Source organism: Leucoraja erinacea, chromosome 30, assembly GCF_028641065.1.
Source record: "Leucoraja erinacea ecotype New England chromosome 30, Leri_hhj_1, whole genome shotgun sequence".
Classification (NCBI taxonomy): Eukaryota; Metazoa; Chordata; class Chondrichthyes; order Rajiformes; family Rajidae; genus Leucoraja; species Leucoraja erinaceus.
Window position 1 is genome coordinate 15,614,103 of NC_073406.1, and position 17,364 is coordinate 15,631,466.

A 17,364-nucleotide genomic window follows, 5' to 3' on the forward strand; every position below is an offset into this window, starting at 1 on the left:
GAGAGAGAGAGAGAGAGAGAGACAGAGAGAGAGAGAGAGAGAGAGAGAGAGAGAGAGAGAGAGAGAGAGAGAGAGAGAGAGAGAGAGAGGGAGAGAGAGAGAGAGAGAGAGAGAGAGAGAGAGAGAGAGAGAGAGAGAGAGAGAGAGAGAGAGAGAGAGAGAGAGAGAGAGAGAGAGAGAGAGAGAGAGAGAGAGAGAGAGAGAGAGAGAGAGAGAGAGAGAGAGAGAGAGAGAGAGAGAGAGAGAGAGAGAGAGAGAGAGAGAGAGAGAGAGAGAGAGAGAGAGAGAGAGAGAGAGACAGAGAGAGAGAGAGAGAGAGAGAGAGAGAGAGAGAGAGAGAGAGAGAGAGAGAGAGAGAGAGAGAGAGAGAGAGAGAGAGAGAGAGAGAGAGAGAGAGAGAGAGAGAGAGAGAGAGAGAGAGAGAGAGAGAGAGAGAGAGAGAGAGAGAGAGAGAGAGAGAGAGAGAGAGAGAGACAGAGAGAGAGAGAGAGAGAGAGACAGAGAGAGAGAGAGAGAGAGAGAGAGAGAGACAGAGAGAGAGAGAGAGAGAGAGAGAGAGAGAGAGAGAGAGAGAGAGAGAGAGAGAGAGAGAGAGAGAGAGAGACAGAGAGAGAGAGAGAGAGAGAGAGAGAGAGAGAGAGAGAGAGAGAGAGAGAGAGACAGAGACAGAGAGAGAGAGAGAGAGAGAGAGAGAGAGAGAGAGAGAGAGAGACAGAGAGAGAGAGAGAGAGAGAGAGAGAGAGAGAGAGAGAGAGAGAGAGAGAGAGAGAGAGAGAGAGAGAGAGAGAGAGACAGAGAGAGAGAGAGAGAGAGAGAGAGAGAGAGAGAGAGAGAGAGAGAGAGAGACAGAGAGAGAGAGAGAGAGAGAGAGAGAGAGAGAGAGAGAGAGAGAGAGAGAGAGAGAGACAGAGAGAGAGAGAGAGAGAGAGAGAGAGAGAGAGAGAGAGAGAGAGAGAGAGAGAGAGAGAGAGAGAGAGAGAGAGAGAGAGAGAGAGAGAGAGAGAGAGAGAGAGAGAGAGAGAGAGAGAGAGACAGAGAGAGAGACAGAGAGAGAGACAGAGAGAGAGACAGAGAGAGAGACAGAGAGAGAGACAGAGAGAGAGACAGAGAGAGAGACAGAGAGAGAGACAGAGAGAGAGACAGAGAGAGAGACAGAGAGAGAGACAGAGAGAGAGACAGAGAGAGAGAGAGAGAGAGAGAGAGAGAGAGAGAGATACGAGAGAGAGAGACATACGTAGAGAGACAGACAGAGAGAATGAGAGAGAGAGAGAGAGAGAGAGAGAGAGAGAGAGACACACACACACAGAGACAGAGAGTGACAGAGATAGAGAGGCAGGTACAGAGAGACAGAGACAGAGACAGACATAGAGAGAGATATAGAGCGAGACAGAGACAGAGAGAGAAATTATAGAGAGAGAGTGAGCGAGAGAGAGATAGAGAAAGATACATAGAGAGAGGGGGACAGTGATAGAGACAGCGAGAGAGAGACAGATAGAGACAGAGAGAGCGAGACAGAGACAGAGAGAGAGAGAGAGAGATAGAGAGACGGGTAGACACACACACACGCATCCTCGGTGAGAAAGTATGTATCGTAAACTGGAATCATCAATGCAGCAGAAACTACTACATCAGCCAGACTGAGAGTACTGTGGATCAGGAGACTGTCAGTTGGCGAGCTCGGACTGAGATTCACACACCTGTCAGGACCTCCAATAGCGGACACAAATTTATTTGACAACGGGTCTCTGTAAAGCGTCAGTGTACATACAAAGCAGCAGGTAAAATAACAACAGGAGTACAACCGAGGTCCTCCACTCAAGACTCACCACTTCCAGGAAGGACCATTCCGTATGGGGGCACTGATGTTAGCGACGTACTGAATGATTCTCATCGCGTCTCTCATGTGTACTGCGACAGTGCTCACACCACTCTGGACCTCAGCGGCAAGCAGCAGTCCTCATTCAACCCCGCTCTCTGCCTATTCTCCTCTCTGCTGCTCTGCGGCAAGCCTATGTATGGGCGATCGCTATCAGGACCAGAAATGACACTGAAAAGCCAAGACCAGTCAGCTGAAGGAAGGGGTGGGGCCCATTGTCCAGGAGAGCGTGAAACCAGGAAATACTTCACTTACTGTAAGGCCACAGGGGAGCAAAGAGACCTCATTGCGTCACCGCCATTCACAAGCAGCTCAGCATTGCACAATGGCAGTGAAAGCCACCAGCTTAACTACTTGGTGGGCTATTGCAGCCTCCTGCAAACAACATTCCATTGCACCATCCGGGAATGGCACAGAGAGGTATTTTGGAAGTGACTGGCAAACACCAAAGATCCCATAGCTGCAGGACCTTTGGTGAACACAGGGCAGGCAGCTGCCAATTTGCATGCAGGAAGTTGCAAGGAAAAAAAATAAATCCCCCTACACACAAAAGATGAAATGTCTAATGGAGACACAAGGAACTGCAGATGCTGTAATCTTGAGTAAAGCACCAAAGTGCTGGAGGAATTGAGCGGGACTTGCGGCACCTGGGCAGGGAATGGACAGGTGGCGTTTTGGGCCAGAACTCACCTTCAGGCTGATGGGGTAGTGGGGAGAAAGCTGCAAGGAAAGGCCGGGGGGGGGACTTGGCAAGTGGTGGAACAACACAGCGCAGGGACAGGCCCTTCGGCCCATGATGTTTGTGCCAAACATGATGCCAAGTTACAGAATGGATGACGGTGATTGTGTGTCTATCTTTGGTTTAAACCAGCATCTGCACTTCATTCCTGCACATATTCTTCAGATATGTTGAGAGGTGTTGGTCCTGGGACATTAGAGGGATCTCCCCTTCTCTTCAAATGCAGCACTGTAGGATTTTTCGCTTATAGAAACACAGAAACATAGAAACTAGGTGCAGGAGTAGGCCATTCGTCCCTTCGAGCCTGCACCGCCATTTAATATGATCATGGCTGATCATCCAACTCAGTATCCTGTACCTGCCTTCTCTCCATACCCCCTGATCCCTTTAGCCACAACGGCCACATCTAACTCCCTCTTAAATATAGCCAATGAACTGGCCTCAACTACCTTCTGTGGCAGATCTATTCCAGATCAGGCAGAACCCATTGATAATCCAATGCAACTGAACAATGAACACATGGACCAGGAGCATGAGTACACCTAACTTCAAATAGCCCTCGCTTTCCCTCTCTCTCTACATTCTATCTCTGTACCGCCCCTTCCCCTGACAAACGTCACCCATTCCTTCTCTCCAGAGATGTTGCCTGTCCCGCTGAGTTACTCCAGCATTTTGTGTCTTACCTACACATGAATACACCTCCCGGCAGCTTTGCCTTTCCGACCGCAAGCTCAACACTGGATGTAGCCTTCCAATCTCTCACTTATCACAAATCTATCTGTCTCTGCTTATGAAAAAACTTCAGACACTCGCTTGTCAAAAGGACAATGGGAGGTTCCTTCAGAGAAGCAAAAATCTGCCCAGTCTCGTTCCTAAATGAGTGAGCCCTTATTTTCGAGCGGTGACCCCCAAGCAGGGACATCATCTCCACATCCACCCTGTCAAGAACACTCAGGTATTATGCATTTCGGTCAAAATCCTTCTCACCCTTCTGAACTCCGCCCCCCCCCCCCCTTATTTTCGAGCGGTGACCCCAAGCCTAGCCTGTGTAACCTTTCCCCATGAAGCTAACCACCCCAGTAACCCCTCGCTGAAGGTTAATAATGTTCTATAAATGTTTGTTCTTATTGTTGACCACCTCAGTTGTGGTAGAAGCTGGGAATAAATGCCTGTGCTTTTCCGCAAAAGCTCTTAAATGTTCCTGCTGTTCCTAAACCGTTTCCAGTGCAGTTCATAAACTCATAAGTTCTAGGATCAGAATTAGGCCATTCGGCCTTTCAAGTCTACTCTGCCATTCATTCATGGCTGATCTACATACCTTTCCCACTCAACTCCATTCTCCTGCCTTTTCCACGTAACCTGCCTGACACCCTTGCTAATCAAATTAAGTTCTTCCTTAAAGAGACCCATACTGTACACAATACATCCAGACTCTCACCCACGCAATGTACAAATGAAACATAATCTCATTGTTTCCATTATATTACACGTTTACAATCAAATTAATTAAATGTGTAGGAAGGAACTGCAGATTCTGGTTTACGCCGAAGATAGACAAAAAATGCTCGAGTAACTCAGTGGATCAGGCAGCATCTCTGGTGAGAAGAGATGCTGGGTGACGTTTCAGGTTGAGACCTTTAATCAGACGTCAATTAAATTAAAGTTAAATGTAAATGTCAAGCACTTTGGGAAGACTTGAAAAGGTGGTGAGTAAATGAGAATCCGTTGTTTTTTGTATTTAAGTGAACGCACAGTCCAAATGTCGGGGTGTGGGTGTAAAGTTGAAACATTGCACTCTAAAGGCTTTTGCATCTGTTTGAAAGAAATTCTGCTTTCTGGGTTGTAGAGTGATAGGATCATTACAGTATTAAGGCCCTTTGGTGTTTGCGATCAGGCACCAAACCTCCCCCTAGTGTTATGTGGCTGTCCCACTGTACGAGTACTGACAATACCACAATATCCCCCGGCCAATTGATTCTTTCAAAATGACATATCTCAAATATGCATTGTCAGTACATTCGAAAGAGAGGCAACGCATAAAGAAATGTAGAAAATCAAGTTATACAACGAAGAGGGAAATACCCACACTGTGAGCTCGAGGAGTGGACAAGTGTTCAGACAACCGCAGGAAATTTTCAGCACTTTTGAAGAAAACCTCAATTAATTCCTAACTTCAACCACAACTGAGGTGGTCAACAATAAGAACGAATATTTACAGAACATCTTTCACACACTAAACATACAAAAGTGTTTCACAGGGAGTATAATCTACAAGATTCTACAACTACAAAGCCATTGGGAATTAGCTTGGTAATCAAAAGCCGATTTAAATAATTGGGCTTTAAGGAGGGTTTAAAAGCAGGAGAAAGGGACAGGAAGGCAACTCCAGGCCTCAGTGGCATAGCGGTAGAGTTGCTGCCTTATGCCCCGAGTGCCTACAGCTGGCATTATATCTACGGACTTCTACGGCCCCCTACGGACTCGCTATGGACATTCCCCGAGGTTGAATCAAGGGGAAAACTCGGGAGAATTCGTGAGTAACTCGGGAAAGTGGCACAGGGGCTTTACAGGGCCAGAGAACCGGGTTCGATCCTGACTATGGGTGCTGTCTGCACGGAGTTTGTCTGTTCTTCCCGTGACCGCATGGGTTTTCTCCGGGAAACCCTAGTTTCCCCCCACATTCCAAAGACGTCCAGGTTTGTACACTAATTAGCTTCAGTAAAAATTGTAAACTGCCCCTAGTGTGAAGTGTGGCGCGGACTCGGTGGGCCGAAGGGCCTGTTTCCGCACTGTATCTCTCTAATGTCAAAGAAGAAGTTAAAGGAATGGCCCTGGACAACGAGGTTCAGAAGGAGTTATTGAAACTTGGGTACGGTTAAGAGGCCAAGGTTGAAGGAGAGGCAGCTGCAGAGACAGGGAGGCAGCAAATCCTTGAACGGGTTGCTCTAATGAGAGCCAGCGAGCTGGGCTCAGGGAAGGTTCGTGAAGGCCAGAAGGGTTTGAAGCATCTTTAGCTCATGGGAAGGGACCATGGCAATGCCGGGAATGGTTTCCAGGTAACAAAGGGATATGTGGACAAAACCTGGAGCTACATTTGGTCAAATTCATCGACCTCCTTCCCAACCCAAGGCCCCTTTCCTCAAGTCAGGGTGACCATCCGATGGGAGAACAGAACTGGGACTAACTGCAAATCAGTGGAAAGTGTGAGGAACATATAAAGGGAGGAGGCTTGGGAAAACCAAGGGAAGCACACTCATCCACATGGAGAAGACGGAATGACTGGGGTGAAAACGGAAGAACAGAGACCTGCAGATGCTGGTTTATACCAAAGATGGACACAAAATGCTGGAGTAACTCAGCGGATCAGGCAGTATCTTTGGAGAAAAAGGATCGGGGTCTAAAATGGACCCTGATTGTGTTGGCTGTTTTCTGGAGGCAGTGTGGAGTAGATGGAGTGGGGGAGGGAAGGTGAGGGGAGGGAAGGAGGCTGGTTTGTGCGATGGACTGGGCTACAAATGCTCATCATTCCAAGTGTGTAATCGAAACAGAGGACAAATACATAGGGACACCCTAATCAAACCCAGAGCAGAATGGTGCATTGAAAAAGTCCCTCTGATGCCCAATCAGGGACTTCTGGTGCCAAAAAGTTCCTCAGCCATTAGAACTAATTCAATGAGGAAGCACGCGGCCTTTTAGTTTAGTTTAGAGATACAGTGTGGAAACAAGCCCTTCACCCCAGAGATCACCCCAACATTAGTTTTATTCTTTGAATCACTTCCCTCTGGAAGGCGACTCCGGACTGTCAAAGCTGCCACAGCCAGACATAAAAACAGTTTTTATCCACGAGTAGTTGCTCTGCTCAACAGCCAAAAATCTGTAGTCTCCCTTTGATCTGGTATGTTGTTGGTTCACATGCTTAACCAATGGTGTTTTATCATTAATGTTTTATTATTATTAATGTTTAGTGTTTTCTGAGTCATTCGTAACTGTCACTGTATGTCACCTTGTTACTTGTGGGCGGAGCACCAAGGCAAATTCCTTGTATGTGAATACTTGGCCAATAAACTTACTTACTTACTTATCCTACAAACCAGAGACAATTTACAGAAGCCAATTAACCTACAAATCTGCAAGTCTTTGGAATGTGAGAGGAAACCGGAGCATCCAGAGGAGACCCAAACATTCACAGGGAAAAGATACAATCTCTGTACAGACGGCACCCGTCGTCAGGATTGAACCCGGGTCTGTGGCTCTGTAAGGCAGCAACTCTACCGCTGCGCCACCGTGCTGCCCCAGTTGTGATGTTGGATCCGCACCTGGAAAATGTAGCCGCGCAGTTTAAGATGAGATCACCGAGCGAACACAACATCACTGGGTCAAAGCAATAATGGAAAAGAACCAGGAAACATCAAACACAGGATGTTTGGCCAAGCAAGAGGTTGTGTAAAATGATTTGCCAGGCGCGGTGAAAAGTAATTAGAGGATGAAGCAAAAACATGGGCGTGGAAGATATCCAGGGAAAAGACATCCTCGTTTGAAGGAGGATGGGAGCATATTAAAACCAGCCAGTGACCAAAAACTATAGCATACAAGTAACATCAGGACATATTCCATTATAATTCAGGAACACAGAAAGGTCAGGAAAGAATTAAAACTTGAAAAAAATCAATCAGAAAAAGACCAGAAACTTCCTCGACTACAGTATAATAACTGGGAAAAAATTAATATTAAAAATTTGGAAAGGCCCTATGACCCCCACAATTAAAATGTGGATTGTGGAAATGTCGGAGACCCTATATCTAGAAAGAATTAGACTTGTCTTAATGGACAAACAAGAACTTTTTGTTAAAATATGGGCTCCATTCATTAACTATTTGAAGGGATAGATTGGTCCGGCGCGAAAACCCAACTGAAGCTTGAACTCAGGATTAGATGAAAAGTTATACTTTATAATCTACGAACTTATCTCCAATGACGTATTATAAGTAATTCATTCCACCTTTTCTCTTTTTTGATATTTGTAATTCTTTTTTTTCTCTTTCTATCTATATAAAAAAACACTAGAAGCAGAATTAACCGACAATTGAAAATTTTAATAATGTATAAGTGATGTATATGAAAAGTTTTTTTTTTACTATAATATGTAACTATACTTTACCATAATATGTTTGCTTCTAATAAAAATATTTAAAAAAAAGAAAGAAAAAAAAAGACCAGAAATCAACATTAACCTCAATCCTAAAACGCTTATAAAGTCACGGAGAGGATATTTCACCAAAGGAGGAAATTCACCAGCTGTGTCCAAATTCACATAGTAGGGCGGTATGGTGACCCAGCGGTAGAGTTGCTGCCTTACCGTGGTTGTAGCGCCAGAGAATCAGAGAACGATCTCCCTGTGATCTGCCAGGGTTTTTTTTTTTTACGAGATCGTCGGTTTCCTCCCACACTCCAAGTAGGTAAATTGACTTGGTAAATGTGAAAGTTGTCCCTAGTGTGTGTGGGACAGTGTTAATATCCAGGGATCACTGGTTGGCGCGGACCCGGTGGGCCGAAGGGCCTGTTTCCGGGCTGCATCTCTAAAACTAAAAACTAAAACGATGTAGGCTGCACGGAATTTAATCTAAAATGAAGATGTCCAGCTTCAGCAGTGGTGTCTCAGAGCATCAGTGCCGGTGAACAAAGAACATGTCTGACCCGTGAAGTATAGTCAGTCAGCTGGGAAAAGGTTGAAGGCAGAAGGGGAAGTAATCCAACAGCTCACGAGGAGTGTGGATCAGGAAGGAAGTGGGGAACGCAAAGATTCCAGTAAATGGGAAAAGGGAAGTAAGACTAGGTTAGAAAAACTAAGTAAGTGGTTTAGTTTAGTTTCGTTTGGGGAGACTGGCCCATAACTAATGGTATGCTCTGTTAAGTTGAGAAGCCACTTCCTCCACTACAGATGAAGGCAGGATTAATGGTAGCTTTCAGTGGGATAGGTTTGCGGGACTGGAGGGGGAGGGGCGGGGGGTGGGGTGCAGAGGGAGTGGGACTAGCTGGAAATCTCTTGCACAACCGGGATGGGCTGCAAGGATAACAGTCGTTGCTGGAACACTGAGGTGCGGCAAGGATGGTCCTTAGAAAACAGCCTTGGTGTATCAGTGAAGCAAGGACCATGAAGTCCGTTTGTGTGGCATCATTGAAAGCCCCACATCAGCCATGGGCGTGTCACTGCCAATTATGTCCTTTTGAACTGAAGTCATTGATCCTTTATTAACTTGAGAAGCCACTTCCTCAACTACACAATCCACTCACAACAATGAAATAATGACAGGTTATGTGCTTCAATTAACTTCCGCATATTGTTTACATTTATCATGTTTCCTTATGGGTGCAGAAGACTATTGTGTGTGCTGGCTTTCATAACCCCCTCCACCCCATCCCAAACTATTTATTTGCAATTCATGTTTAAGAAAGAACTGCAGATGCTGGAAAAATCGAAGGTAGACAACAAATGCTGGAGAAACTCAGCGGGTGAGGCAGCATCTATGGAGCTGCCTCACCCGCTGAGTTTCTCCAGCATTTTTCGTCGACTTTCCTGCAATTAATTCTCCCTCACCTGCCCATTAAGGGCCCACTCATTTAGGGTTGGCGGAACTGTAAGTAGCAGCCCCACCCGCTGCAGCAGTGCGCCGCCCCCCCCCAACGTTCCCCTCCGTAGTGGCAGCGATCAGGACAGCGTAGGGTGGTGGGCATCTATACAGTGGTTTATAGAGGCAGCTGGACATCCAATGCTTATACACCACGGCTGGAGATGAAAGGAGGAGTGTTGACAGGTCATAGATCAGTGGTTTTTTTTGATCTTCTGGCTTCACAATTGTTTCCTCTGGCTTCACAATTTATCTCGCACCTTCTGTTTTTTTAATCTCTGGCCCTTCTTCGTCCAACCACCTGCCTATCACACCCTCTACCTCACCTATATAGATAGATAGATATGCCATTTATTGTCACTATACATGTACAGTGAAACTGAAAGCTGCTCGTACTCAGTGCATACATACAATTTAGCACAAAAAACAAGAAACAGAAAAAAAAAAAAAAACGGAAGGGAGATGGGGGGGGGGGGGAATAGGTGCACAAATTCTGCGGCGCTACATTCATATATACATATGTACAGATGGAAGTCCGTGTTGGGCGGTGTAGTCAGTGCATGTGTGAATTTGAATTTATAGTAGATATAATTCTCGGAAAGCAACTATTCCTGAGTCTGTTTGTCCTGGATTTGATGCACCTATAGCGCCTTCCAGAGGGCAGCAGGTCGAACAGTCCAAACGCAGGATGGGAGCTGTCTTTGATGATCTTCTTTGCCCTGCTAAGGCAGCGGGAGGTGTAGATGTCCATCAGGGAGGGGAGAGGGCAGCCAATGATCCTCTGCGCTGTCCTGGTTACCCTCTGAAGCCTCTCCCTGTCTGCCATGGTGCAGCTGCCATACCATGCTGTAATGCAGTATGTCAGCAGGTATATTTACCTATAACCTGCGATCCTTTGTCCCGCCCCTCTCCTCTAGCTTTCTTTCCACCTCCTTCATCAGTGTGAAGAAGGCTTTGTCCTGCCCCCACCTGTCTTCCCGCTCCAACCCATTACGTCACATATCCACGTTCTCCAGGGATGCTGCATGACTTACTCCTGTCCTGCGTTGTCTTTCCTTTGATCGTTGGTCTGGGTTCAGCGACCAGTGGCTTCCGACAGACATGAGGTGCCTTCCCGGGATGTGACCAGGAATAAGGAACTGCAGATAGACACAATCTGAAGAAGTTGTCTCGACCCAGAAGGTCGCCCATTCCTTCCCTCCAGAGATGCTGCCTGCCCTGCTGAGTTACTCCAGCCTATCTTCGGTTTAAGCCAGCATCTGCAGTTCCTTCCTACCCAATAAGGGACTGCAGTCGCATAGGAAAGGTCTGGATTCTTCCCTTGGGACCAAACCAGCAGGGAGGCTCAGACGGAGAAGTCCAACACGCGAGCAGGCATGTCAATGATCAGAGGCCAAAGAAACGCAGTCAGTGGCGAAAGGTCACGGGACAGGGAGAAAACAAACAGTGTTTTATTTTGTTTAAGAAGGAACTGCAGGTGTTTCAAAATTGAAGGTAGACAAAAGTGCTGGAGAAACTCAGCGGGTGCAGCAGCATCTATGGGACGAAGGAAATAGGCAACGTTTCGTCCCGAAACGTTGCCTATTTCCTTCGCCCCATAGATGCTGCTGCACCCGCTGAGTTTCTCCAGCACTTTTGTCTACCTTCCTGTGTTTTATTCTATCCTGCTGGTATGTGTAAGATGGAGGTTAGAGTTAGCGAGAGTGAGGGGACAGTGTGCAGAGAACTGGGATCCATGGCTGGCACGGGCTCGCTGACTGTCAGGGTTCAAAGTCTGCTCCAGCTCTCCGATTTCCTGCTGGATAACAAGAAAAATCTGCTCCATCATGCTGCCGTTCGCAATAATTACTGACTCCTGTTTGCTGATTAAACTAATCCAAGTGAAATCATCCGGCAAATACTAGTTGCCAGATTTCAGATTCCCGAGCCTGCCCCCTTCCCCAGAGAGAGCCAGGGCTCACCAGGGGCACAGCGCCCCCTCCCAAGAATGTCTTCAACTGGGGTACAGTGCCCCTCCCACAAGAAAGCCACCCTCTGGGGCCCTTCCGAGAGAACTGCCCCTGCCCCTCAACCGAGTTATGCCGCTCGCCCCTCCGGGAAAGCCTCCCTCACTGGGGGCACTATCCCTCCCAAAGTGAAAACCACCCACCCAGCGAATGGTGCCCCCTCCCACAAAGAAAGCTACCCTCTCTGGGGGTACACTGCCCCTCACCAGAGGAAGATACCCCCCACTGGGGGCACTGTGCCTCTCCCACTTAATACAGACTTCTCTGAGCTCAGTTTTCATGGATTAAGAAACCCCTTTGATTTACGATCTCTGCCATGCTAGCTTTGCACTCAGGCCCCAGTGTCCACAGGTTACGGGGAAGGTAACTAGATGTGGGATACGCCAGTCGGGGTCAGTGGCAGGGAGGGTGCAGCCTACAAATCTTCATCAACACGTCCATCTCAGGTGTACCATCACATCTTCAGTTACAAACGAGGACAAACGAGGACAAAGTTATGGCAGGGTTCCTTGCCAACTAAGTGCCACACAACATGCATCCTATAATCTGAGTTCACCATCTTTTAATTTAGGGATGGAATTTCAGATGCAATATCTGAGCTCTGCTTTAAGCAGCTGATCGAGTTTCTCTCTGGATCAGTGCCCCCTGACATTGCATTGTTCTGCAGACGGTTACATTGTGCATTGTATTGTCGGCGGAGTGTCTGTGTGGCGACAACAAACTGCAAGTGCTGGTTTACAAAAAGAGACCACAATACTGGAGTAACTCAGCGGGTCCGGCAGCATCTCTGGAGAACATGGATAGGCGACATTGTGGTTGGGACCCTTCTCCAGACTGATTGTGGTTGGGGGAGGGGGGGGCTGAAGAGAAGCATTTATTTTTCTCCAGAGATGCTGCCTGACCCGCTGAGTTACTCCAGCACTTTGTGTCTATCTTCAACGCAGTAACAGATCGTGTCTTGGTTCACTCATCGTGGGTCTAATTTTCCCAAATGCCAACTGTTTGCAGAGTGTCATGACGGGTTATTTAGTTAGCTTTTATGTTATAACACCCACCCAGGAGCGAGCACAATGCAATGTGCTAACCATTTCCACAAGTATTTAACATGTAAATCAGTGGTACAGCAGAATGAATATTCTCTGAAAAAAGTGCTCAGATCAAATAAAGTTGTTAAGCACAAAGTTGGCATTAGGTAGATCAGGGCTTGATAGAGGGGAGATCAGGGACGTTCTTTTAGGAAGGAGATTAGGAGAAATGTCTTTAGTCAGAGGGTGGTCTGTCTCTGTGGAATGCACAGTCTGTGGAAGTCAAGAGTCTGTGGAATTCTTTGCCACAGAAGGCTGTGGAAGCCAAGTCAGTGGATATTTTTAAGGCAGAGATGGACAGATTCTTGATTAGTACAGGTGTCAGAGGTTATGGGGAGAAGGCAGGAGAATGGGGTTAGGAGGGAGAGATGGATTAGCCATGAATGAATGGCAGAGTAGACTTGATGGGCCAAATGGCCTCATTCTACTCCTATCACTTATGACCTTATATGAGCTAGATGAACTGATCAACTAAATTAACCACTGTCCTACCATAGCGTATATATCAAACCACAGGGCACGTCTGACAGTGCCGGGACACAATGGCCTTTCCATTGCACGGACCACAATTGATTGAACATTCCATTCATCTCAGCAACAACTGGGCATTTGTTTTCTTGGAGTCGAGTTCATTGATCCGTCAGCAACGAGAACAAACAAGAATTTCAAGAGCTTTCCCGTCAGCCTAATGCACAGTGTCACAGCTGCACATTTAAATAATAAGCCAGAGAAACCTTCAACCAGGAACAAACAAAACAAAAATTGAACCTCAAAGCTCACATTATTTGCATTTTTGTTTTTCATGCGTATGCCCAATAAAAGATTTACACATCAAAAAAAAACCATTTCAATGTAGGAAATCTTAATTGCTGGCAGAGAATAAATGCAACATCTCCACATTGCTCGACGGCCTTGGGATAATGTGTGGAAGGTAAACGCAAAATGCTGGAGTAACTCAGCGGGACAGGCAGTATCTCTGGAGAGAAGGAATGGGTGACGTTTCTGGTCGAGACCCTTCTCCCTTATCTCCAGAGCTGCTGCCTGTTCCGCCATTACTCCAGCATTTTGTGTCTACCTTCAATTTAAACCAGCACCTGCGGTTCTCTCCAACACTGTGCGTGGAAGGTATCGGGTTATTTCAGGTAACAGGTTCCAGGATACAACAACTGCTGCGTGAGTTACACCTCCTATTTTGCCAGTAACACCTTCCTGGCCCAATTACATCCAAGATGGCGCCCAACCTGACCACCCTGTGTGTGCGGGTCACAGAGGTGGATCTGCAATCACGCATTATAATCCCTCCACTCATTTAAATCTCTCCTCCGACAGCAACAATTATCTTGCACCTAACGCCATTCCCATTATTCCCTTTATCATGTATCTGTACACCGTAGATGGCTCAATTGCAATCATGTGTCACCTTTCTGTCTTTCCGCTGACTGGTTATCACGCAACAAAAGCTTTTCGCCGTACCTCAGTACACCTCAGTGACAATAAAAACTCAAACATTCATGCCCCGAGTTATTGATCTTTTTTCTACTGGAAATGGGGTTTTCCAGCTTGTTAAATAAATGCAGAAAATGCTGGAAACACTCAGAAAATCAAGCAGCAGCTGTGGGAGGAGGATTGCAATTTGTGGGATTGTTGACCTAATTATCCAAACTAGGAAAGCAGGTTGGTTTAAACTCACAGAGAAAGCTGGGGAGTGGTGCACAAAATTAAATCCGATGGGGTGAACCAAGATTATGGTTTAGAATTAATGCCTAGAAAGCGTGGAGGAAGCAGATTGTCATCATGTTGGAATCTAGTTGGGAGATTAATGGGGACAGCGAACAATCAAAAGGCACGTGCAATGGTTGCGAAGGTTGCAGAAAGTGCCTGGAAGCGGCAGTGGAGGTGAAGTTATCTTCACCTGTTGTGAACTGACGACTTTACATTCTGCTCAGCTTGTCTGGGCATCTTGCAACTTGAAATCAAATCAAAAGGTCACTAGCCCAAAACAGTGGCAAAGAGTTTTGACACTCTCATCTCCCCACTGTTCCCACTGCTGAGCCCATCACTGCGTTGCCCAGGGCACCAGCCCTCCTGCCGTGCGAGATTATTCTTTATCGAGCCGACTGGCCTCATCTCACAGCCTGTTGCAGCTGAAGGAGCGGAGGGGAAACACACAAACTCAGCACCTGGTGGTTCTGAAAGCCACTCCGTAGCAGAATGCCGCTCAACAACAGCTCAGCAGCCAAAAACTATTCCCTCTCCACAGATTCTGCCTGACCCACGAGTGTTCCCATAAGTTGCTTTATCTCCCAGAAGCATTGTTTGATCGTGCTGGGTTACTGGCGATTTCCATTTGCAAGAATAATTAGAGTTCACATGAACATCAATAAATGCATTATTTGTTGAATGTGTCATAAGGATGGCACAGTGGCACAGCTGGCACAGCTGTTGTGCCACAGGGTCAGAAACCCGGGCTCAATCCTGATCTCGGGTGTTGTCCGTGTGGAGTTTACACATTCATAGGTTAATTAGCCTCTGCAAAATGCCCCTACTGTGTAGAGAGTGGATGAGAAAATGGGATAACAAAACTAATGTCAACTGGTGTCGTTTAGTTTAGAGATACAGCGCAGAAACAGGCCCATTCGGCCCACGGGTCCACGCCGACCAGCGATCCCGGCACTTTAACACTATCTTACACCCACTAGGAACAATTTTTACATTTGCCAAGTCAATTAATCTACAAACCTGCACGTCTTTGGAGTGTGGGAGGAAACCGAAGATCTCGGAGAAAACCCATGCAGATCACGGGGAGAACGTACAAACTCCGTATAGACAGCACCCGTATTCGGGAACGAACCCGGGTCTCCGGCGCTGCATTCGCTGTAGGGCAGCAACTCTACCGCTGTGCCACCATGTGCGTAGGAAGGAACTGCGGATGTTGATTTACACCGAAAACAGACACAAAATGTTGGAGTAACTCATCGGGACAGGCAGCATCTCAGGAGAGAAGGAATGGGTGATGTTTCGGGTCGAGAACCCTCTTCAGACCCTGTGTCAACTGGTAATTGATGGTTGGCGTGGACTGTGTGGGCTGAAGAGTCTGTTTCAATCAGTCAGTCAGTCAGTCAGAGATGTAATCTTGCATCAGCAAGTTAATCACAAACGTACACAGCAGTCGGGATCGTATCCAACTCAAGTGTGTTGTCTGACAAGGAAGACAAACCAAAGCGGAAGGGAAGGAACTTGACAATTCAATTCAATTCAATTCAATTTATTTGTCATTTGACAAAAGGTGGATTTCACCATAACCTTATTTGCCATGCAGCATAGCATCTAGAACTCAGTGCCTGTAGCCAGTGGTGAAGGTGGAAATCCTCCAATTTATTAAAAAAATATTCGGCGAGTTCTTATCAAGGTTGAATCCTCCATGGAATTGGGCCAAGAGATGGTCGGGATGCACCTTAGCCTGGAATGGCAATTGGAACGCACTTAATTTATTGTCACGCATACTGTGTACTCCGAGGTCAGCAAGAAATATATTACACCCTGGTGCATGTGCTGCTAAACTAATTGGAATCTGAAGTCCTTTTTTAGCCATCCTGAATATAATGGGCTGAATGGCCTCACCCTGAACTATAAATCTCCAGATTTTCACTACCTCTTGCTTTTGTACATACCGTACCCTCGGGACTCTCTCAACACTATCTCACACAAGGTAAAACCCCTCCGAAATGGATCAACAACGTCAACAAAACCCAAATTCAAGACTTGGATGGATTACACCAGAATGCCAATGGGGGGAGCGCCTTGAGGGAGGGGGAAGAACAATGGACAATGGAGGACCCGGTGGGGGGGGGGTCGCCGTGAGGGGGGGGGGGGGGGGGGGGGGGGGGGGGGAGGGGAACTGGCGCCGGATGGAGGAGAATTTGTAACTTGGTAAGCGCCCTTTATGGGTGACTATTTCCATACCTTCGCAAGCGAAGAATTTCACTGTGACTTGTCAAATGAGACTATGAAGTATTCAATTCAATGCAATTCACTGCAGCTGCCAGTTGTGTTGTCCATGCTGTGGAACATTAATCTGAGGCACCGATTCAGGACTTACCTGGACTTTACCTTGTCTACACATCTGGACGCCCGCAGTGGAAGCTGCGGAGGGTTGAGGGGAAATGGGGGGAAATGGAGGAGGACTGGCCAATTTTTGTGCCTTCCACCACAGTGATGAATGCTGTGGTGGATGTTTGTGTTAAATTTTTTTATAGTGTTTTTGTGTGTTCTTTATCATTGTACCGCTGCTGGCAAATTCTTTTCACTTGCACCTTGCAGCTACGAACAGGGAAATGAAATAATAGATATAAGAATTTAGTTTGCAAATAGCCTTGTGGCTATTCGTGAAGAATCATAACAACAAGATGCTTTAAATGCAAGAACCCCCCACAGGGAAGAACGTGTAGCTGAGTATGTGGTGCGTCAGTGTTCACGTGGAACTCCGCAAACGAACATGCAGTGACTTCTGTGCAAATGGCAGGAGCAATGTTCAGTGCCTGGGGCACTGCATTGAAAACCGAGCAGGATGCATTTTTACAATTACATCTCACAGCAAGCACACGGGGACACCAAATAAAATTGGCTTAATATCATGCGTTAAAGCATAATGAAGGAAATTAATCAGATTCGGCAAGTGCAAATAATTTGGTGGTTCGAGGGTCATGGCGAGAGAGCTGCTGCCTCACAGCCCGTCGCCCATCTTCAATCCTGATCTCACTGCTGTCCGTGGGGTTTGCACCATGTCCCACTGTAGGTTTCCTCCAGGTGCTCCAGATTACTCCCACAACCCAGAGATGAGCAGATGGGTAGGTTAAGTAACCGCAGCAAATTGCCTCTTGCTTGTGGAATCTGGGTGAACACGAAACGGTCTAACTGTTTGCCTAATCTTTGGCACAGTCAGTGTGGCGACTGACCCCTCTCTGTGCCACATGGCTCCATAGTTCATTCCAAGGGCCTGGACACTGGGTCCACAACTTCCAACATGAAGCCA

General features: G+C 46.9%; 1 protein-coding gene across 3 annotated transcripts in view; it reads right to left on the reverse strand.

Moving 5' to 3' along the window:
• Positions 1-17,364, reverse strand: part of LOC129711689 (NAD kinase-like) — a 77,377-nt gene that overhangs the window by 21,163 nt on the left and 38,850 nt on the right. Inside the window, exon 1 of one of the 3 annotated variants that reach the window (XM_055659540.1) lies at positions 1,827-2,147. The exons of the other annotated variants lie outside the window; for them this stretch is intronic. Coding sequence (XP_055515515.1) covers positions 1,827-1,903 — 77 coding nt within the window. The 5' untranslated portion in view covers positions 1,904-2,147. Of the gene's footprint in view, positions 1-1,826; positions 2,148-17,364 lie in introns of those variants that run through there. 3 annotated transcript variants of the gene reach the window in all.